The following is a 22,982-nucleotide window of genomic DNA, read 5'->3' on the forward strand; positions in this document are numbered from 1 at the left end:
AACAAGCCAGCATTCATTTTTCTAAATGTACTTCAACTAAACATACAAGGTTCATGCTGTTCATTAAAAATATACAGTATGTTAGAAATAACATCACAAAATATGTTCACCCAAAGAATTATCAATCTTTTTTGTATGCCATGTTTTCTGATATTTCTGAGAACCTTTATTTATAAATAAAAAGTGTGTTAAGAGGCTGGCAAAAAATCTCTGCATGATTTGAAGCAGCATCTTAAGATAGACACTAATTTTGAAGTTTTCTTTATTGAATTTGTCCACAATTATATTTATCACATCTTTCATCAGATTTTTCATTTTCCAAAGTTAATTATAGCACACACAAATAATGTAAAAAGTCTGACATTGTCATTTGGAATGATGTTCTGAGTAATGAAAAGGCAAAGATAATCACTTTGACGTCAAATTAATTGATAATAATGTCATTAATTTATCAGCAAATCAATGGTCAATAGGCAGGGAATGCGTTACACACACACACACATATATATTTCATTAATGATGTGTGTGTGACACAGATATGTCATTAATGACGTGTGTGTGTGTGTGTGTGTGTGTGTGTGTGTGTGTGTGTGTGTGTGTGTGTGTGTGTGTTACACATTCCCTGCCTATTGACCATTGATTTGCTTATAAATTAATGACATATACACTACCGGTCAAAACTTTTGAAACACTTGACTTAAATGTTTCTCATGATCTTAAAAATCTTTTGATCTGAAGGCGTATGCTTAAAAGTTTGAAATTTGTTTTGTAGACAAAAATATAATTGTGCCACCATATTAATTTATTTCATTATAAAACCAAAATTTTATAAAAATGTAAAAAAAAGTTTTTGAAATTGATGACTTGGACCAAATCATAAAGAAAAGCAGCCAGTAAGTGCCCAACATAGATGGGAACTCCTTCAATACTGTTTAAAAAGCATCCCAGGGTGATACCTCAAGAAGTTGGTTGAGAAAATGTCAAGAGTACATGTTTGCAAATTCTAGGCAAAGGGTGACTACTTTGAAGATGCTAAAATATAACGTAGTTTTTATTTATTTTGGATTTTGTTTAGTCACAACATAATTCCCGTAGTTCCATTTATGTTATTCCATAGTTTTGATGACTTTACTATTATTCTAAAATGTGAAGAAAAAAAATAAAATAAAAATTATAATAAAGAATGAGTGTTTCAAAACCTTTGACCGGTAATGTATATATACAGTATGTGTGTCTGTATGTATGTATGTATGTGTATATATAGTGTAATCAAGTTTTGAGTACAATTATTATGTGGTTTATACTGTGAGGGGTGTATCACACATGTTACAAAGAAAATCTTACCCTAGAAAAATATGACAGTTTGAACCACTGCACATAGCAATACTGGCTTCCCATTACAGTATATATGTGTGGGATTCTGCTTTTGTTTTTCTTTTTGTCAGTACCAAACACTGATATTTCCAAATTATGCATAACTTCAAAGTTCACACTTACCTATTATGATCGACTCCCAAGATCAAATGAAGTGGTTTTGACTTAGAGATGAGAGAGGGGTTGTGTGAGAGAGGATGTTTTGGCAATTTACATTGTACGTTAAATGGATTTCATTGGCTGATTAAATAACATTTAAATGTAATTGTACAAAACAATTCAATTGGTTTGTCCCGTAAGTAAAAATAAATAAATAAATAAACTTTTCAAGTTTAAATAAAATTGCATTGAGTAAATTGTACTATTTTTTTTCTTTGGAAATGTAACTAAGTAAAAGAACAAGTATTCACTTTAAATTGCACTTGAGGAAAGTACAAATCCCCCCCCCAAAAAAAGAGTAAGTATAATTTAATCAAGTTCTTTTCACCCTTCTCCAAGAATATTGGAGATACTTGTAAAGTTAAATTAATTTCATATGTAATATAAAATTAAAAGGACAACCTACCTTTTGTGATGGTTTCATTTTGAGCAAATGAGGGATTGGTTTTAATATGGTCTTCTTTAAAGTGACAGGTGCTTGATCAGTTTCTACCAAGGATGTTGCCATATATTCAAGATGGAAAAACGCAAGAATCAACCATTGAAAAATGCATATTGGTCGACCACTACTCTGAATATCAGGGGAAACATGTCCCCATCAATATCTGGTGGTTATTATGGTCTTCTACTTGTGACCCAAAAATCGCTTCCAAGATCCATTTCCTACATATAATGTGAATCTGATAATAATACAGTTATAATATTGTTTCTGAAATGTAACTCACATGTCATCATAACACCACTTTCACTCTGAATGATTATTCAGTTATGAAAGGTCTCGTTTTCCATTATGCAACCGATGTGGGGACTCAACTGACTGGTCCAAAGTTTCAAGTATGGTTATAACTATATAATGGTGTATATAAATCACAGAAATTCAGTGGCTGTGAGGTGGGTGAACAGTTCGGCCTTTGAATAAATAATATCAAGACGCTTCTTCGACAAAGAAATGTACGACTAAGAGTTGTCTACAGGTTATGTTCTGTGAGATTCAGATGGTTTTGATTTGATGCCTGCCATTTCACTTTGCCATTCCCTCCCTGAGATGCGCAGCGCACGCGTGAGTTTTTAAAACCATTAAATGCAATGACCCATTTGTCTCACATCAAGCCCGGTGGCTCTCTCTCCTCCCCTTTATGCGCATTAAAAGTCTGAAACGTCTATTTTTTTTTACTTGAAACGGTTTTACGAAGAGTACATGTAAAAAAAAAAAAAAAATCCCATTAATGTTATATCGATGGCGCGCGCGCTCGAACTTGAAGCGACGCAGTGAGAGACATTTCGAAACAACTTCCTGGTTAACCAGATTTCGCGTGAATGACAGTTTCGACATTCGTTGATACCAGATAAATTACAAATTAAAATACAAATAAAATCGCAAGGTGCATTAAAAAAAGTAATATTTTTCATATTCTCATTTAATTCATTATGTGCGCCCGGTTGTCAGTCATGTGACGCTGACGCAATGGACTCCTCCTGTAGGGGAATCCCCTCCAACTCCACGCGTTCGTTTCATTGGGATTGCAGGTTTGCTAAAAAACTACTTTTTAGTTGTGTTGTTTTGGCCGTGTGTGAGAGAGACTCAAAACATCGTAGCAAGACTCATACCAGAGTAGCAAGATAATCGGTTTCACAAGGTGAAAGAGAGACACTTACCTGGTGTTGATTTGCAATTTGTCCGAACAGAAATGCGTGTTTTAGTAAGTGTTTGCTTCGAGAAAGTTGCACTGTTATCGTGCGTTAAAGTTGGGATCTGTCGTACAGAATTGTTTGGTGCTTGATATACTTGTCGGATAATAGTCGTGTTTTAGTCAGCACAGCAGTGAAACGGATTTAAAAATGATTTCGTGCGACCCTAAAGTTTAGAATTAAACTACCGAATTAACAGGAGCAACATAGTCGGAAGGCCTTTAAATTTAAATGAAACATCAACGATAGCAGATGAGCGTGTATTAGCTAGCTAGCTAATTGGCGAAAATCCGCGACTGAACTAACGCAAAATTTTCGCTACAATCAGTTAGTGTGTTTTTAAATGTTTGTTTATATGTTAAAGTCTAAACATACACCTTTACCCACTTTAAGTGGAACAGCAAATGTGCGCATTTAGCTAATAACCCAGTTAGCTAACTAGCCTTGCGGTAACTTTGCGAGTCTTGAAATGTTCACAGAATTGTCATGTATTTATACATCTCCTTTAACCACTTCGTTATATTTACCAAATTGATTCGGTTATTGTGGAAGAAATTTATTCGACTTTGAAAAGAGATAACAGCGCGAGCTGAGCCGTCCACAAATTGCAACTAAATGTGAGGTGTTACACTACATCATATTTTCTTCTTCTGTGTTTAGCTGACCTAAGGTTTTGTCTCGTTGTAATCTTGCGAACCTGAAATGGAGAGTGACAAGATAGAAAGTCAGGATTTTGCTGAGCTCTGGGAGCGGAACCTCATGTAAGTTTGCAACACCTGCTCGGGATCATACTTTCCACCTCTCTTCTGTGTCCTGGAGTTGGCCATGTCCTCAGTATTATGTGGGTGCAAGTAGTTTTCTTTGAGGTCTCCATTATTGTCCACTCTGTGTGAACGTTTTTTTGGTTGTTGGGGGGAGATAAGATGCACCATTTCATTTGTGGCTTAATGTGTGGCTTTTGTGTGCATTGTCTGTAAGGTTTAAAAGCTAAATTAAAAACAAATTCTCTTCTTTTTTCTCCTCATTTGTTTCTTAGGTTGGAGCATATACAAACATCAGAAGGTGGCCCGTGGGACTCATCAATCTATGACGAGGTATTTTTTTTTTTTAAATGCCATGTTGACATGTTTGTCCAGGGTACTGCCCCCGTTGAGAACCCCTGACATAATGTTTTGAATTGCGCTGCTGTAATAACTTTTGAGCTATTTATGTCCTATGCGTTTTCAGCAGTACCTTCCAGACTCATTCGATCCAAATATTTTCGATGTTATCGCTGAGCAACCTCAGCCATCCACTTCCCCACCAACATCCACCGTCCCAGTTGCCACAGACTATCCTGGAGATCATGGCTTCAAGCTGGGATTCCCGCAATCTGGCACCGCCAAATCTGTCACTTGCACAGTGAGTTAAACAATACACGCAATCACGCATGCTCACACATACATGTATAGATTGCTTAAAATACTCTGATACATTTAAAACAAAAATACATTTAAATGTGTTTGATCACCATTGTTATACCTCAAACCTAACTTTATATAGTCACTATATTTTCATTTTCTAGCATCTTTAAAAACAGCATAAAATTCAGTCTGTTTCAGTTTTTTTTACTTTTTTGTTGTTGTCGTTGTTGTTCATATTCTGGTTTAGCTTTTAGTTTTAAAGCGTAATCAGAAATAAAATCTCTGCTCTAATTATCCTATAGTTTTTTGCAATGTATAGTAAAAAATTGCAGTTAACTCCAGGATACAGTATAGTAGCTTAAGTGGGGCATGGATGCCCATGTACCTGAAGAAATGTATAGAACCTTTTTGCTCTTTCTGGGGAGCGTTGAACCGGAATGTTTCCAGGATACCATGAGACTTAATTCATTCTCAGACCATTGCCTTCGCTCCTCTCCTGAATAATACCTCCCATTTTTTGTGTATTCTGCACTGAAGTTCAAGATAGCCACTGTAGTCATTCGACTTGTCAGTTTAACATCTGGAGGGTGCAAATTAGAAATAATCTTTGCCGGTTTCTTACGCCATTGTCTGAAGACATGAATGGGCATGTTCTGATGTGTAGCGCTAAAAACTTTTCTGGCAGAAATGGAGTTAAAAAGAAGTGCTGTCCCACCTTTTATCCACCACTTAAATTATTATTTTTCCTCTGTCTCCTGTTGCACTTTTTGGTTTAGTTCTTTCAAATCAAATTTTTAGCCAGTATACTCAATGGAAGGGTTTGAACAAGAAGTGAACAAGCTTGACACACTTTTATTTTGGAGAAGTAGAGTGAAGAAACAGAGCAATTTCTCTTAGGTAGTTTGTGTGCATATTTAATGTTTTCATGAATACGTAGTCTTATGACCATTATGTATGTGGGAAGAGGTGTTGCCCTAAGCTGGCCATATAACAAAAGATCTGATCACACAGCATTCATCCTTAGTCAAAGGAGCTATTTTTCTGAGATTATGCTTCTACATTCACATTAGGAGCTAAAGGGCCATTCACCTTGGTAATGAGTCATACATCTAGCTTAGTAAGTCTCTAAGTTTTGTAATTGAACATGAAATATAACTGTAGATCCTTTAGTCAGTGAAATAGAGTGCAGTGCAAGGCTGTACTATCTAATCTTCAGAAAGGAGCAGTAGCTGTGGAGTTTGAACATGTCTGAACTTGTCCTCTTAGAGAAGTGGGGGAGGGGAGTGTCCTGAAATACAAATTCAAACTGTTGTCCACTAAACTATCAGAGCAGGAACGTTTGGCATCCAAAATTTTCATTGTAAAAATCAGAGGGAGAAGTGGGTCCTATAACACAAGTCTAGAGTTTTAGGATAGAGAGTTATAGTTTAAAGATTGTTGTAGTAAGAAGTAGTCACACTGGTGTGTTTCAGAACCTGTGAGAAACTGCAGGACAGGATATGCCCTGGAGGGTAAGACAAAAATAGAATTTCAAAAGCTCAACTCTTTAAAAAAAAACAAAAAAAAAAAAAAACTGTAAATTAAATTGAATAATCTCTGTCTGGATTTAATAAGTGTGTGTTATATTCAAGGTCTGTGAGTTGTGTGGTGATTTGAATTTTGAGACTTTTGTTGATGCTTGGCAATCTTGTTTTTTAACCATTTTAAAATTAGGTTTTGCTTAGACATAACCAAATAGGCTTGATTAGTATTTTTTGTTTTTCTGGCATAACCCATGGCTACATTTTGTAGGGGTTAATTAGGGATTAACATTTAGGGGGAACATTTTCAGACTGAGTAGTTAATAGTTACCTGAATGACTATTTGGTTTTAAGGAAGCCTTATATAATTATGACATTTTATGCAATGGGTACAATGGGACTAAAGGCACACCTTAAGGAAAATTTGCCTTTTTCTGTTTACAAAATGTATCAAGATAAAAAAAAAATATATATATATATATATTTTTTTTTATTTTTTATTATTAAATATTGGAGCAACTTCATTTGTGTGAAAATAAATAATACTGGAAGGTTGTATTGATTAAAATTCAGTTTTACAAAAAAAAAGGTGGTGAGGGAGCCTTTTTCCCCCACACACTTGGGGTAAAAGGCCCCTAGGGGGGTTATAGTGATTCTATGTAGATATTGGGGCAAATGTCATAGTGCAAAATTTGTCAACTCAGGCAAATAATTGAGACAGAAACATGCTTTGAGTTACAAATGAAACATGACTACTATATACAAAATAACTACTTCAGAAAAGTGTGCCCAATTTCCTGTTAATTTCAAACACATTTGGCATTTTATAACATTTCAAGTATTCTATAAACAAATCTTCATTGTGATTGGATCAGTCAACTTTGAACAAATCTATTCCCCCTCACTTAAAAAAACAAAAAAACAATCTGTTTTATGGGGGGCCTTTAGCCCCTGTAACGGGGGATTTTTACCCCAAATACTGACTTCACGTATTGGACAGTTATTAAAAAACTTTTTGATCTAATGACATTGACAACAAAACTTAAAATGACAAAAGTATTTTGTTTTAAAATAAATATGTTAAAGGTGGAGTAAGCGATTCCTGAGAAAGACTGTTGATTTTTAACTCAACAGCCAAACAAACACACCCCTCCCTTCAGTGCGCCTTCAGAAGCTCCGCCCCCAAATTTGTGCATGCGCATTGCCAAGGCAACGACACTAACAACTGGGCTGGCTGACCAAAAGACAAATAACGGCAACTACCCCCTGTTGCTGATTGGTTGGAATATAGTTGTGTGGATCTGTCTGATTCGCTTTACAGAGCCAGGGCTGTGTACAAACACCAGACTGTTTTTCAGCGCACACAGAAGGGACAGCTAGCGGACTGTGAAGAGATATTCGTGAAAAAATTGTATTGGATTAAAATGACTTATTCCAGGGGGTTTGGGTAGCTCAGCGATTATTGACGCTGACTACCACCCCTGGAGTAACGAGTTTGAATCCAGGGTGTGCTGTGCTCCAGCCAGGTCCTCTAAGCAACCAAATTGGCCCGGATGCTAGGGAGGGTAGAGTCACATGGGGTAATCTCCACGTGGTCGCGATTAGTGGTTCTCGCTCTCAGTGGGGCGCATGGTAAATTGTGCGTGGATCGCGGAGAGTAGCATGAGCCTCTACGTGCTGAGTCTCCGCGGTGTTATGCACAGTGAGCCACGTGATAAGATGCGCGGATTGACGGTCTCAGAAGTGGAGGTAACTGAGACTTGTCTTCTGCCACCCGGATTGAGGTGAGTAACCACGCCACCATGAGGACCTACTAATTAGTGGGAATTGGGCATTCCAAATTGAGAGAAAAGGGGATAAAATATAAAGACTTGCTCCACAATTTCAGGGATTTTCATTAGCTGCATAAATCTGCAACATTAAATTTATATATATATATATATATATATATATATTATATATATTTAGCCCCGGTGTACTCTACTACTGGGAATATTGCTCATAACAGGTGATTTGAATTTCGCCAGTAATTGCCGTAAGGTTTATTGTTGGTGATGTGACATTCATAATCAGTGCTTTGATAACTGTTACAATTTAGAGATGCAACATATCGGAAAGGTTTTTAGAATTCTTGCAGTTACTGTTGGCATGCTGTCAGCACACTAAAACCTTCTCATATACGTTATCTTTTTATATTCATCCCCTTGAAAGCACCTCTGCTTAAAAAAAAATCTAGATAAAATAGTTAACCGCACAAATCGACTAGTGGATTGTTTGATGACTAGTTATCCATCCCGACCCGTCTTAAGTGTTTATCAGCATGAATATGAATGTTCTGTTAATTTGTGTGATTGCCATACTAATATTTTTTCCACTGAGTGCATAAACAGTTTTTAACCACTGCGTGTTAGGCTACATTAACACTTGTGTGAGTTCAAATACTGCTGTATGTGTGATAACTTGTAAACCACTGAAAATCTCTCAGGTTGTTCTATTTTGTGATGCAAAGGCTAGCTAGCTATCTTTTAAATGGATCTGTAACCTAGTGAATAGTTTTAAAGCTCCTTTCCTGTTTCTCTCTGTTCCCCTGTTTGTCTGAATGCAGTACTCTCCAGACCTGAATAAGATCTTTTGCCAGTTGGCAAAAACTTGTCCTGTTCAGATGGTGGTGGACTCCCTCCCTCCTCGGGGTGCGATGCTTAGAGCCACAGCTATATACAAAAAGTCTGAGTATGTGGCTGAGGTGGTCCGCCGATGCCCTCACCATGAGAGGACCCCAGATAGTGATGGTATGGACACACTAGGGGTGTACAGCGAAGCCATTATCTGTGTTTGTATCTGTCATATGACAAAATTATCTGTATCTGTCTCTATTCGGATGGAACCGAGTGTGGGCTAAATGAAATGCCCATTTGTAAGATTTCTATTAATACATTTATAGTTTCTATTAATAAAATATGCCTTGTATATGCCTTTTCATAATAGTAGCCTAATAATCATAATAAAAATAATTATTATTATAACAATTTTAATTTTTTTTATTTTACCATTTGAAGCTGAATTTGTAGGCTACATTAACTGTGGAATATGTTGTGGTTTCTCCTGGTATTTCAGATATTAATATCTGCATGCAACAGAAGTTTCTTTTGTCTGCATATATAACAACATTATTCTGGAGACAAGAGATGTCAAGTAAAATGTGAAATGTCAAGTACACATTTTGCAGTGAATAATAAATACAAATTCAAACATTAAAATAAAATCTATAGCCTATAGCCAACAAACAAGTGAAAGTCCCGTAAGTCTACCAGGAATCTTTACGATAGGACTCCATTATTTAGCTAAATAATAATAATAATGTTACTTTTATATAGCACCTTACCAGAGTTAAAGAACACTTAACATTTTCATTCTTCGTTTTATATAAGGAGGAATATTCCTAATAGATGAATACACTATGGGGCATTTAAACTTTTTTTTTTTTTTCAGAATAAAGTCTTAACCAGTTAATAACCTTAATCGCTGATGTGGATATAAATATGGTCAACTTTAAAAGATGGATAGACGAGCTGCGATGTGAAATCATCACAGCACATCGCGCTCCGGTTTAGGATATAAATGAATACATGGGAATCACATGTGAATCATGTGATACATTAGCATAGACATTTCAAGAAGTGGAAATTGTATATGATGTTGTATCTTAATTAATGTTACACTTGACAAGCTCCAGAATCGCACAACTAAAAGAAACCGCAAATGGAGTTGAGATAGATCTGAAATCATAACGTGCGCATTTTCATTCATATGGTTTACACTTTAGAAATATTGGCTGCACAGATTCATAAATTCTTTGTGATTTTGGAAATGTTTATTTAAAATGTTTCTTTATCCTTGTGCTTTTTGGATAATCAGTCATACAAATATTTTTTATATTATTTGGATGAATCCGTTATTCGTTTTGAAGTCATTATTCGTGCCTTTCCGAATAAGGTATTCGGCTTCGGGCACATCCCTAGGACACACGCACACTTTCTCTGTAATCTCTAGCACCATTGTATACCACTGGAAGTCTATATAAAAACACTAACTATACAAAAAATAGAGTTCCATTAACAAGTTATTTTTCTTTTTACACATCCTGCTCAGTACTGGCTCCAGCTGCTCACCTGATCCGAGTGGAAGGAAACTCTCGTGCTGATTACAAGGAAGATCATGTCACCTCCAGACACAGTGTAATTGTGCCTTATGAACCTCCACAGGTCAGTCTAAATTGGGGATGGGGATTATCAAGTAATTTCATAGTCAAGTAAAAAAAAAAAAGATGTAAATCGATTACTCGTTAATTCACATATAAATTGAGGATGGGCTTCCGGTCCCGGCCACCATAGGAATGGCAGCATAGTTCACTGTCTCCTACGACAAAGTGGAAATTAGTCCCACTAAACTTTGAGTAACAAAATAATTATTGAAAAGATCGACAAGTAATAGTGGGACAACAGTGGAGACCAGAGAGAGAAATAGGAAAACTACTTAAGAAGTACCTGAAACTTAGTGCAGACAGCAATGTATGGCTCATGCGTTAGTTCAGAAACCAGAAGCTAATCGCCATCAATCTGAAATTCCAAAAAACCTGGACCACACACAAATCAACCTAGAGCAAATTCTGGAGGAAATACAAAACTTTTGTAAAAAGTAAAATCATCAGATGGATGAGATCAAAATGGAGTTAAACAAGACAAACCAGAGAATCAGCTATGCATTGCATCAAACAAATGGAAATGCACTCGCGTGGTGGAACAGGTGATTTGGAAGGTGGTAAAACTACAGTAGCTACTTAGGATATGGTGTAGAGAGGGTTTGACATGGAAGATCTGCCACCATCGGAAACGGTAAGGACGCTCCACTTGGGAAACTGTCGAGCCGCAAAAGAGATAAGGACACTGAAAGCAACTGATATTAGGGATGCTTGCATTCGGAAGGTAACTCCAGGTGGAGATCCATGCCTTTCAGAGCATGGAAACAAATATATAGATTCTAGTTTTGACTCTGTGCTGTTTATTTGTTTAGATCCCAAAACTTTTTTTTGCTTATTTCTTCTTTCGTTTAGTTGCAATGCATAAGGTAAGACACTTGATCCATTAATGGACTATCATCTGCAAAGAGGGATCTTCTTTAGTTTAGTTCTCATGAAGGCAGTGAACTGGAGGCCCTGCTCTTAACTGTAGGAGAGGAGGCTTTCCCTCCATGGCTAGATGTCATCACTAGTGTGTTACAGGTTAGTTTGGTTGAGACCCCTACAATGGAAGCACTAAAGGTTTGATATGTTCTTATTTTTCTGCCAGTTATTGAAATTGTTCTTCCAGGGAATGTGCCTGTCATCTTTCAAAATCAGATATCATACTAACCAAACATACTGAATACTGACAAAGTAAAAGTAGTTTCCTTCAATTTGAATAGATTAAAACCCAAATTAAACATGGTTAAATACTATCTAAAATGAAAAAAGTAAATGCACATATTTTGTTGCGTTATGTATCTGAGTAACACTGAACATGAGAAACGGAGAAAAATGGGGTTAACACAAATTAATTATTTTTCGTATTAATCGAGACCCAGACGAGTTGTTATTTTGATTTCTCATAAGCCCATTTTTGACAAGACGGGTGCATTCAGATAAGAGGGCAGGTTTATTTTGGTTCGAGGAATGATAAATGGAACCCCTGTTACTTTGCTCAATACTTACGGCCACCCTGGGAGTGATTTGCATTCTTTCTAAAGATTTTTGAGATGATTGTTACTGAAATACAGAGTATATTGATCTGTGGAGATGATTTAGGGTACGTTTACACGACAACGATGTACTAAAAACAGAAAGTTTTTCCTTTTGCGTTTTTGAAAAGTTTTGCGTACAGACGACAACATTGTCAGAATGATCCCCGTTCACACGGATCCGCAAAAACGTCTAAAAATGCTGTATTATGCATGCCAGGCCAGTAGTTGGCGATGTCACTTTGTAAAGAAACACTACGCGCCTGCACACATAAGCATTCTTCCACAGAGCGGTGAATAAAACAATGAAGATGGCGAAAGCATCGAACAATTTTTCAGATTATTCAGTAAACTCTACTCATTTTTACCATCACTTCATCTCCTGCCTTCTTCTGTATTCCCCCTGCTGACTCTTGGGCTGGTAGGAGAGTAAGTTAACATAACAAGCTGTTGATGTTGACTGGTTTTGGATATCAGAGAGAACTCTGATATATGGATATCTTCTGACGGAGAGAGAGGTCTTGTGTACACTGGATCTAACATGCATTTTCACTGCCTCATGTTTTCATATTCTAAGCATATCATTGAATACTGTACATGGCATCACATCTCTGTCTATAGGCTATTTACATAAGCGGTGGGTGAATGAATTGCAGGGTAAAGGTACATCAAGTAAAATTAAGTAAATAAATAACATTTAAAATACAAAATAAATTTTTCCCATCTGAATCCATACATTAATTTCAAGATTTTCAAATCGTAGGTTCTACCTACTGTACAATGTTCACACTCCATACAAAGCACTCCAAATGAATAAATAGTTGATTATTGTTATTTGCACAGACATCAGTATTCATATTGATAATTATACATCTCAGATTGATGCCTATCAATCCATCATTCTTTATGTAATACGTAATACAAGTGTGCATGACATCATCGTTTTCACAAATTCGCATTTTTGTATGTTTACACGGAGACGATAACGGCATCCTTTTCAAAAACTTGCACTTTGAAACCCGTTTTCAAAAGTTTACGTTTTCAGGCCCCAAAATGCCATTGTCGTGTAAACGAACAGCCAAAACGCATAAAAAGTTTTCTGTTTTTAGTTGAAAACGTTGTCATGTAAACAGCCCCTTAAATGTACATTTGCAGCCTGAACTTGACTTCTCATGCAAGAAAATGCTTTTTCATTAATCCATCCACAAGAAAATGAATGCACTGATTAGGGTTGGGCAAGTTGGCTTAAAAAAAAAAAAATCTCTTCGTTTTAGCCAATTGATGACATTAGATATATCCATAATTATGTATTTGCTTTGAAATGGTTTAAAAGTTATTTGTTTTTGTTTTCAGAGGAACCATGATTTCAACTAAATAGCCATTGTAGTCAAGTAGATTCAGAATGTTGAAATGATGAAGTTAAGATCTAGTTAAAAATAATGAAGGCATATTTTACCAAATTTATAACTAAATGACCACAAAGAAGAATAATATTTAATTGTTTTCATTTATATGCACCCATATACAACTATACACAGTAACCTAATAAAGCATTATAAGCATTATTTACCTAAATATATTTTTGAGAAAAAATAATTGTGAGTGAACTGTCCTCACTTTTGGGCTGCAACTAACCATTATTTTGATTACATTCGATTTAATCGAACAATTATTAGAATGACTATTCGGCAATTATTGCAACGATTAATCATTAGCTCTTAACTAACTATTCAGCTTGTGCCCGACTTAATAGGTTGTATTAAACATGCTTGCTAACAATACAGAGGACAAAATCATCTTTTAAAAATACCTCTAAATGACATTCACTGAATTAAAGGAAAAAAACTTTTTTATTAAGTTTAATTCAATAACAAAATCACTACAAAAAAATCCTGTTATCAAGTGTTTTTGTCTTGTTTTACATTTAAAATTGTCTAAAAATCCTTAAAACAAGATACAGTGCATCCGAAAGTATTCACAGCACTTCACTTTTTCCACATTTTGTTATGTTACAACCTTATTCCATAATGGATTAAATTCATTATTTTCCTCAAAATTCGACAAACAATACCCCATAATGACAAAGTTTGTTTGAAATCTTTGCAAATTTATTAAAAATAAAAATACGAAACAATCACATGTACATAAGTATTCACAGCCTTTGCCATGACACTCAAAATTGAGCTCAGGTGCATCCTGTTTCCACTGATCATCCTTGAGATGTTTCTACAACTTGATTGGAGTCCACCTGTGGTAAATTCAGTTGATTGGACATGATTTGGAAAGGCGCACACCTGTCTATATAAGGTCCCATAGTTAACGGTGCATGTCAGAGCACAAACCAAGCCATGAAGTCCAAGGAATTGTCTGTAGACCTCCGAGACAGGATTGTATTGAGGCACAGATCTGGGGAAGGGTACAGAAAAATTTCTGCAGCATTGAAGGTCCCAGTGAGCACAGTGGCCTCCATCATCCATAAATGGAAGAAGTTTGGAACCACCAGGACTCTTCCTAGAGCTGGCCACCCGGCCAAACTGAGCGATCGGGGGAGAAGGGCCTTAGTCAGGGAGGTGACCAAGAACCCGATGGTCACTGACAGAGCTCCAGCATTTCTCTGTGGAGAGAGGAGAACCTTCCAGAAGAAAAACTATCTCTGCAGCACTCCACCAATCAGGCCTGTATGGTAGAGTGGCCAGACGGAAGCCACTCCTCAGTAAAAGGCACATGACAGCCTGCCTGGAGTTTGCCAAAAGGCACCTGAAGGACTCTCAGACCATGAGAAACAAAATTTGAACTCTTTGGCCTGAATGGCAAGCGACATGTCTGGAGGAAACTAGGCACCGCTCATCACCTGGCCAATACCATCCCTACAGTGAAGCATGGTGGTGGCAGCATCATGCTCTGGGGATGTTTTTCAGCAGCAGGAACTGGGAGACTAGTCAGGATCGAGGGAAAGATGAATGCAGCAATGTACAGAGACATCCTTGATGAAAACCTGCTCCAGAGCGCTCTGGACCTCAGACTGGGGCGAAGGTTCATCTTCCAACAGGACAACGACCCTAAGCACACCGCCAAGATAACAAAGGAGTGGCTACGGGACAACTCTGTGAATGTCCTTGAGTGGCCCAGCCAGAGCCCAGACTTGAACCCGATTGAACATCTCTGGAGAGATCTGAAAATGGCTGTGCACCGACGCTCCCCATCCAACCTGATGGAGCTTGAGAGGTCCTGCAAAGAAGAATGGGAGAAACTGCCCAAAAATAGGTGTGCCAAGCTTTTAGCATCATACTCAAAAAGACTTGGGGCTGTAATTGGTGCCAAAGGTGCTTCATCAAAGTATTGAGCAAAGGCTGTGAATACTTATGAATGTGATTTTTTTTTTTTTTTTTTTTTTTTTTTTTTTTTAATAAATTTGCAAAGATTTCAAACAAACTTCTTTCACGTTGTCATTATGGGGTATTGTTTGTAGAATTTTGAGGAAAATAATGAATTTAATCCATTTTGGAATAAGGCTGTAACATAACAAAATGTGGAAAAAGTTAAGCGCTGTGAATACTTTACGGATGCACTGTACATTTACTTGAGAAGCAACATAAGATATTTAGGCTTGCTTAAAGAGAATGTATCTTAAATATAAGTGTATTTTTTTCACTTTGTTATACTTCTGCAAGTGCAGTAAAGACAAAATGTACTTAAGTTCAAGATCTATTCTCTAAAAGCAAGTCTAAATATAGCCGCAAGCGACTATTGTCAGGGGCCAAGCACATATGGCGAGATGACCAAAACAAACAAATTTAACAGAAAAAATCCTGTGGATGCTTTGGACAGCTATTTTGGTGTGACATTTCACCTGCTTTGAGCACAGTTGCAAAAATAGAATCGTCTTAATTTATTGCGCCCCCTATCATCAAAAATGAACGAAACTCGTTATGTTACCTTAGAGTATTCTCTTGTCCATATGTACAAATTTAGTTAAGTTTGAAAATTGCACACAAGATACAGGCTAATTAGTCATTATAGGCCACGCCCAAAACATATTTGCTTATATCTTTGAAACGATTCGACGTGTCAAATTCATTTGCTAACTTTTTGTCAGGAGGGTCTGTAGATGATATATACACGTTTTGTGAGAATCGGGCAAACGCCTATGATGAGTTTAAAAAAAAGTTTCTTGCGGAAATGGAAATTCAAGTGACCGTATCATTGTGGGGCACTGGTGGATTCAGAGAAGCTACAAATTTGTATTGTAGCAGTTGCAGATGCGTAAAAGTGTGTATTATAGCGCCACCTAGGGCCAGATGCAGATTTTGTTTTTAAAAAGGTATTTTAAAATATTTGTATTTTTAATATTATATTCAACATTCTCAGATAATTTTTATTTTATTTTGCAGTATAGCTGTTAAAGTAAATGTACGTTGTTTTAAATGAGTTTTATATATTATTTTTGGAAAACAAGCCAAAACAAAAACAAATCAAATATTTATTTTGTTGCAGTGTATAATGGAGCGAAGACTCATCTTTTGGTTCATTTCAATCCATCTTTACCTCAAAAAAAACAAACTCTCTCTTATTAATAAAGCTGCGTATTGCCAATTTTCTTCACGATAAGAAATGCACAGTGACACATATATTAAGATTCAGTAAGTCACGAGTCATCGCTTTATAATCTAGCTGCAGCATGTGCGCGGTGCTTGAGGAACGCGCGTCCCCGTGACAGGTTGTGCATCAGCTGGGTGCAGTTTCAAGCTCTCCCCCTTAGGGACACTTCGTGCAACTCATAGAGGCGCTGACCGCACAGAGAAATGCCAGTTTCGGAGTTTATAGTTATTTACATGACCTGCTTCCTTATTGTTTGAACTTTAATAAAGCTATAACGCATTAAATATAACTGCATTAAAGATGTAATGCCTGGGTGTTTCCTTTAAAGACACTCGATGCGCAAGTTTTGCTTCAGTGGAGCGGCAGCTCTGGCTCTGCTTATTCCACAACGAGAGTGCTTCTGTATTTATTTTGTATTATTCCCTCATACTTTGCGATCTACATCACCTGAAGCTGTTTTTTTTATTTTTGTATTGTCGACGTTGTCGATAACGTCAACTAATCGTTTCTGCCCTACCTCACTTACATTCAGCCCAGTTTAATATTATATAATACTGAATTATTATTGTGGAATCCAGTCAAGTTCATTATTATAATATAATGCTGAAAAATGATTGCTGTCATTTTGAGGATTAGATTTGATTTATACAATAGTAATGTGTTTGTCATTTATTTTACCATGAGCTTTTATTTTTGCGGAACACACAGTGTACATAGTGCACACGCAAGTGCGCTGCAGTGTCAGCAGTTATCAGTGTGTGTATTTGACACTTTGCTGTGTTCCTCATTACAAATCTGGTGAGACGCTGTCATTTCCTTTTCTGTGATACTGTGTCCTGTTTTTAGACCTGTATAATAACTTCTTGCAGATACAAATGTTTGGAATTGCATGATTGTATAAAACTGCAGCACTTTTTCACAGTGCACATGTACCGTTCCGTGACCTCTAAAAACAGTGTATCATTTGAGCTTTGTATCATTAACCCCTGTGTGAACACAGAGCAGCACGTCACCCATTTCTCTCTCCTCTCTCTTTTCTCTTGTTTTATGTAGGTGGGAGCAGAGTGCACCACTGTCCTTTATAATTACATGTGCAACAGCAGCTGCATGGGTGGGATGAACCGCCGACCAATCCTCACTATTATCACGCTGGAGACTCAGGAGTAAGTACTGTGTGTTTGAGTCCTCTAGAAGTGTATTTCAGAGCTATTTGAAGGCCAAGGATAATCACATCTGCTTTTGCTTTTGACCCACAGTGGTCAGTTGTTGGGCCGTAGGTCTTTTGAGGTGCGTGTGTGCGCGTGCCCAGGTCGAGACCGAAAAACTGAAGAGAGCAACTTCAGAAAAGAGCAGGAGGCCAAAACCACGGGCAAGACCCCATCTAAACGAAGTAAGTTTGAATGTGTATGCTTGTGTGCTGTGGTATTCTGCATAGGGCTCCTCTCTAAATTAAAGGCTATGAGTATCGTTAACTTTGGATTGTACATGTGTATGACTGAGTTTAGTGTTACATAATAGGGCTGAAACGATTAATCAACATTATCGTCAATGATGACAAAAAAAATTATCAACTAATTTTCTTTGTTGAATAGTCATTTGATCTCTCTTAATGTAACGTGAGATCATATGAAACTTTGATGCACAGGATTGTTGCAGAGTTACTGCAGTTGATAGAGGTGGGCAGGGAGGAAAAAGACAGTTCACAGTCCAGACGCATTCCAAACAGCTTGAGGTGATGTAGATTGCAAAGTATAAGAGAATTGCGGTGTACAAAATTACAAAATAAGTAAATACAGAATCAGTGTTGTGAAATAAAGTGGTGCTGGCATTCTGCTGGAGCTAAACTTGCAGAGCGCCTTTTAAGGAATCACTGGAGATATATCTTTAATGGATCCTTTATTAAAGTTCAAATTTTAAAGAATGAACGTAAGTGTGTACAAACTCCAAAACTGGCATTTCTCTATACCGTCAAGTTTATGAGTCACATGAAGTGACCCAGTCTGAGGGAGAGAGATTGAAACTTCTCCTGGCTTATGCACTCTGTCGCACGGAGATGCTTTTCTCTCGCGCACACTTGTCGTAGCTTCAGATGATATGATGACTCACGGCGTATTGAATCATAATATATGTGTTGCGATGTGTATCTTGTCTTGAAGAAATTGACGATACGCAGCTCTGTTAAGAAGAGAGTTTGTTTTATGTGAGTTAAAGATGGATCGAAATCAAGTGAACAAAAAGGTGAGAGGGTAGGCTTAGCCCATTATACACTGCAATGTTTTTAATAAGTCTTTTTTCCAATATACATTTCTAAAACTCCAACTTTACAACAAGGTACATGTACTTAAGGAGCTATACTGCTGAAGATATGAATGTGTTTTCAGAGAATATTGAATGTAATCTTGTATATAAGGGTATTTTTCTTAATGCACTGGCAGAAGTATTAACAAGTGGGAAAAAAATAGTCTTGTATACAAAATACAGTTATATTCAAGATACACTCCCTAAAACAATTTTAAATATTTTATATGCTGCTTCTCAGGTAAATGTATATTGTTTAAAGGATGGTTGGATATTTTTAAATGGGAAAACAAGACAAAAACACCTGATAAGAATAGGATTTTTTTGCAGTGAATTTCTTACAGAATTAAACTTCTCAAAAATCCTCAAGTATTTTTTTCCTGTAATTCAATGAGGGTCATTTGAGAGGTATTTTTAAAAGATGCTTCTGTCCTCTTTATTTTTAGTAACCACATGTTTAATACATCCTCTTAACTCGAGGCACAAGCTGAATTGTAGGTTAAGAGTAATCATTGCCATAGTAATCCCTCAAATAGTTGATTAATTGTTCTGATAATTGTTAGATTAGTCGATTATCAGAATAGTTGATAGTTGCAGCCCTATTTCATAACACCATGATCCTACTGTAATCTCTGACTGCTATCCTGACCTTTTATCTGACAGGCATTAAGGAGTCATCCTCATCTACTCCACGCCCTGAGGGCAGTAAGAAGGCTAAACTGAGCAACAGCAGTGATGAGGAGATCTATACTCTGCAGGTGATCATACGTGTGCAAGCACGCATATGAATAGCACAAAACAGCCTTTCTATCTCTAATTTTTCATGAATGTCATAGTGAGCTAGATGTGTATCCGCATCATTATCTAGCAGTTCTGCACTTTCTAATGTGCAGCAAGGATCGCCTGGAGACTCCCAATCTCTGTTTACATTGAAACGTCTCATTCTGCGTTCAGGATGTTTTGTGCCGTTCTTTATTGGAGCCTGTCTCATTTTTTACTTTTCTTACTTTGATAGTTTTGGCCAATAAGATGTTATAGTTATTTAGCTTTTTTATTTGTTGAATATCTGTTAGTTACCATGTTAAAGTTCTGCACTTAGCGTCTGTATTTCCCACTGCAACGCGTCTGATCGGTGTCACGTGACCATAACGGAGCATATATTGTACATTATTATCCTTAACAATGTCTAGTTCACTAGTCATTCAAACAATGGACCACAAGTTGTTTATGAAAATTGGTAGTTTTGCACATCCCTAGTATTCACCCTCATTTCGTTCCGAACATGTATGACTTTGTTTTTTCCATGGAAAAAGGATACATTGGATACATTGGAAAAATGTATTGGTTGAGGGAAAAGCACCATAAAAATAGTCTATATGTCATGCGCATGTCCTTTGAAGCCATTCGATAGAATTGATGAGAAACGTGTTTTTCAATGATTTCACTTTACACAATCTTATCTAGCTCCCCATAAGTTCAACTCTCTGATTCAATGTCAGGGTCTCTGGAGAATTAGATTATTATTGAAAAACAACCTAAATTTTGGTCTGTAGCTCATACTAAGCTACCATACTGTGTGACTTCTTTAGACTTAGAATGTAGTGCACAAGTCAAACGGACCACATTTATTATACTTTAATGGTATAATAGTACTCTCAGTACTCGTTCATTGTAATCAGATGAAGAAAAAATGACCCGTGTGATTCTTCAAAATTTCTACTTTTATGTTCCACAAAAGACAGACAGACTTTTGATTTGAAATTAATTGAAAGTAAGTACATGATGACAGTATTTTGAGAGAAATGTCCATTTTGACTTTCCATCTTTTAGTTTGTGTTAGCATGACTGTAAAATTAGTCTCTTTTTTTTTTTATGCAGGTCCGTGGTAAGGAGAGATTCGAAATGCTTAAAAAAATCAATGACAGTTTGGAATTGAGTGACATAGTGCCTCCATCTGACTTGGACAAGTACCGTCAGAAAGTGTGAGTTGTCATCCTACAACCACTCTCACAGATTGAGCTTTTCAGTTTTAAAGCTGATTTAAAACTTTACATTTCTACATTCTTTACTTGATCTTCAGTGTCTCCAAGACCAAGAAAGAGAAGGATGGCCAGGCTCCTGAGCCCAAACGAGGAAAGAAACTGATGGTGAAGGATGAGAAGAGTGATTCTGATTGAGATGGAGGGATGCTGAGAGAGAAAGAAATGGGGGAGGGGAGATCCCCACTGTCTTCCTTCTGCCTTTGTTTGTTATTGCAATCTGCCTTTTGGTTAATTGCAAACTGCTTGTGTCCTGCTTTACAGTAGACCTATATGATCCCCCAGACCTATATATATCATTAGCTGGGTTTTCATTTTAATGCAGATTTTGGGATATCGCATTAAAACTGCTGGCTGGAAACAATAAGATGCGAATAAAATCCCCAAAATGTGCATAAAAAGCTTATACGCTTTTTTTTCTCGTACATTTTGCAACTTAGATGAAAACATAATTATTGTTCATCTTGCTCACTCCACCAGAACCTTTATTGTAAGTCAGTTTAGCCAGAAAAGCAGTGTTCCAGTGTGGCTAGTAACAGCAGGATGCTGATGGTGTATTGTGTTATGTCTCCACTGAAGGAGCAACACTGGTCCATCATTTTGCAGAACTGATGAGTGAATCTTTCTGTAATGTACAGGGGCACTGTAATGAGATAAAGAGGCTTGTCTGTGTACTCATTCATTCATTACAGTGTGTGTGGGATGTATCCTGTTGTAGGTCAGTGCAGGTCACTTACCTCCCAATACTTAGTATCTGTAATCTGGTAGGGTTTTTCAAAATTTAAGGACTATCAAGTCAATGAATTTGGATTTAATGGTCATTTTGTTGAAAATTACCAATTTATGCCAATATTTTGTAATCTGTTTTCATACTTTGTTTTATAGGAAAATGTATTAATTAAATGCAACCATTAGAAGTAGTTAAAAGCCAACTGTAATACATTTTTGTTTTTTTTAAACACAAAGTGAAATCAAATTCAATATTTTGAGACTTGTTTAGTTCATTTATATTAATATTCATCACAGGCTGTTATTTCTAAAACTTTGAGGCAGTTTATGGTGTAGCATGCACAATCTGTAATTGTTTGCAAAACCACTTGAATGCCATGAATTGACTTCATTAACTGTTATTGTCTAAAAATTGTGTGCAACCACTAACATCCTGCCATTTGAAGTAGATATTGATAAACCTAGTTGTTGTTTTGAATATTAATATAGAACATGAACAAATGTTTTTGACAATTGACTTTTGTAAGTGGTTATCGGTTATATGCCTAAATATGAGCAAATTTTATTGTTATACTCAGGGCCCATTTTAAAGTCCCTCCTGTTAATCTTGATAAAAATACAGTACTATACTGTACTATCTTGCTATAGATTTTTTTCTATTTTTATACTATTGTTATTGTTTGTTTTTTCATTCCTGTTTAATTATACACACATAGTTACCATTACACATGCATTTATTCATGTTTGTACCTTGGGGTATATTTTTAAGAAACAAAAAATCCAGAAGTTCAATACAAATTCTTTTGAAAAGAAAAAATGTGTCTTTGCTTTTTTTGTGCGACCATTAGGGCACAGTGAAGTTTTCACTGTTTTAGGTAATGGAGAACACAAACTGATGGTAATTCATTGCATGCAAATAAGAATCATAACCAAACATGCTTAATGTAATATTATGTAAGTTAAAGGGCAAATGTTTGTAGAAAATCCAGAGCCATATGGGTTGGGAAAAAAAAGTCCCTTTTTAAATATGTAACACCTTATAGCCAAATGTATGCAGCTAACCAAACACCACAACCACATTTGCTTACTGAGCATTTAATTTCCAAACCATGGGCATTAATAGAGAGTTGGACCTCCTTGATGGCTTCCGCTCCTTTGGGAAGACTTTCCATTAGATGTTGGAACATGGCTGCAGGAATTTCCTCTTATTCAGACACAAGAATGAGTGAGGTCACACTGTTGTTGGGTGATGGGGCTTGGCTCACAGTCGGCATGCCAATCACCCAAAAGGTATTCAGTAGGGGTTCAAGTATGGGGTTTGTGCTGGCCAGCAGCAGACCCAGTAAACCATTTCTATACCAGACCCAGTAAACCATTTCTAAATGAACTTGCTGTGTGCA

The 22,982-nt window shown here is 36.6% G+C and overlaps 1 protein-coding gene across 7 annotated transcripts; it reads left to right on the forward strand.

The window, feature by feature from the left end:
- Window positions 1-3,000: 3,000 nt before the first annotated feature.
- Window positions 3,001-21,818, forward strand: LOC127423032 (cellular tumor antigen p53-like). Of its 7 annotated transcripts, none has more exons than XM_051667026.1 (11): window positions 3,001-3,060; window positions 3,883-3,983; window positions 4,259-4,316; window positions 4,450-4,623; window positions 8,751-8,934; window positions 10,295-10,407; window positions 17,570-17,679; window positions 17,773-17,906; window positions 19,478-19,572; window positions 20,693-20,796; window positions 20,895-21,818. In XM_051667026.1, exons 2-11 carry the CDS (start codon window positions 3,925-3,927, stop codon window positions 20,989-20,991), a joined length of 1,128 nt encoding a protein of 375 aa, XP_051522986.1. In that variant the 5' UTR covers window positions 3,001-3,060; window positions 3,883-3,924; the 3' UTR covers window positions 20,992-21,818. The 7 variants fall into 7 exon arrangements, with proteins under 7 accessions (XP_051522986.1, XP_051522978.1, XP_051523004.1 ...); XM_051667018.1 differs by having other exon boundaries at window positions 3,050-3,170; XM_051667044.1 differs by having other exon boundaries at window positions 3,050-3,170; window positions 4,453-4,623.
- Window positions 21,819-22,982: the final 1,164 nt, after the last annotated feature.

Source organism: Myxocyprinus asiaticus, chromosome 3, assembly GCF_019703515.2.
Source record: "Myxocyprinus asiaticus isolate MX2 ecotype Aquarium Trade chromosome 3, UBuf_Myxa_2, whole genome shotgun sequence".
Lineage (NCBI taxonomy): Eukaryota > Metazoa > Chordata > Actinopteri > Cypriniformes > Catostomidae > Myxocyprinus > Myxocyprinus asiaticus.

Excerpts from the sequence above, each read along its gene's own strand:
- LOC127423032 (XM_051667026.1), top strand. The coding sequence starts at position 3,925 with ATGGAGAGTGACAAGATAGAAAGTCAGGATTTTGCTGAGCTCTGGGAG. Across the intron at positions 3,984-4,258 it reads CTCTGGGAGCGGAACCTCAT|GTTGGAGCATATACAAACAT; the intron begins GTAAGTTTGCAA and ends TTTGTTTCTTAG. Across the intron at positions 17,680-17,772 it reads ATCACGCTGGAGACTCAGGA|TGGTCAGTTGTTGGGCCGTA; the intron begins GTAAGTACTGTG and ends TTTGACCCACAG.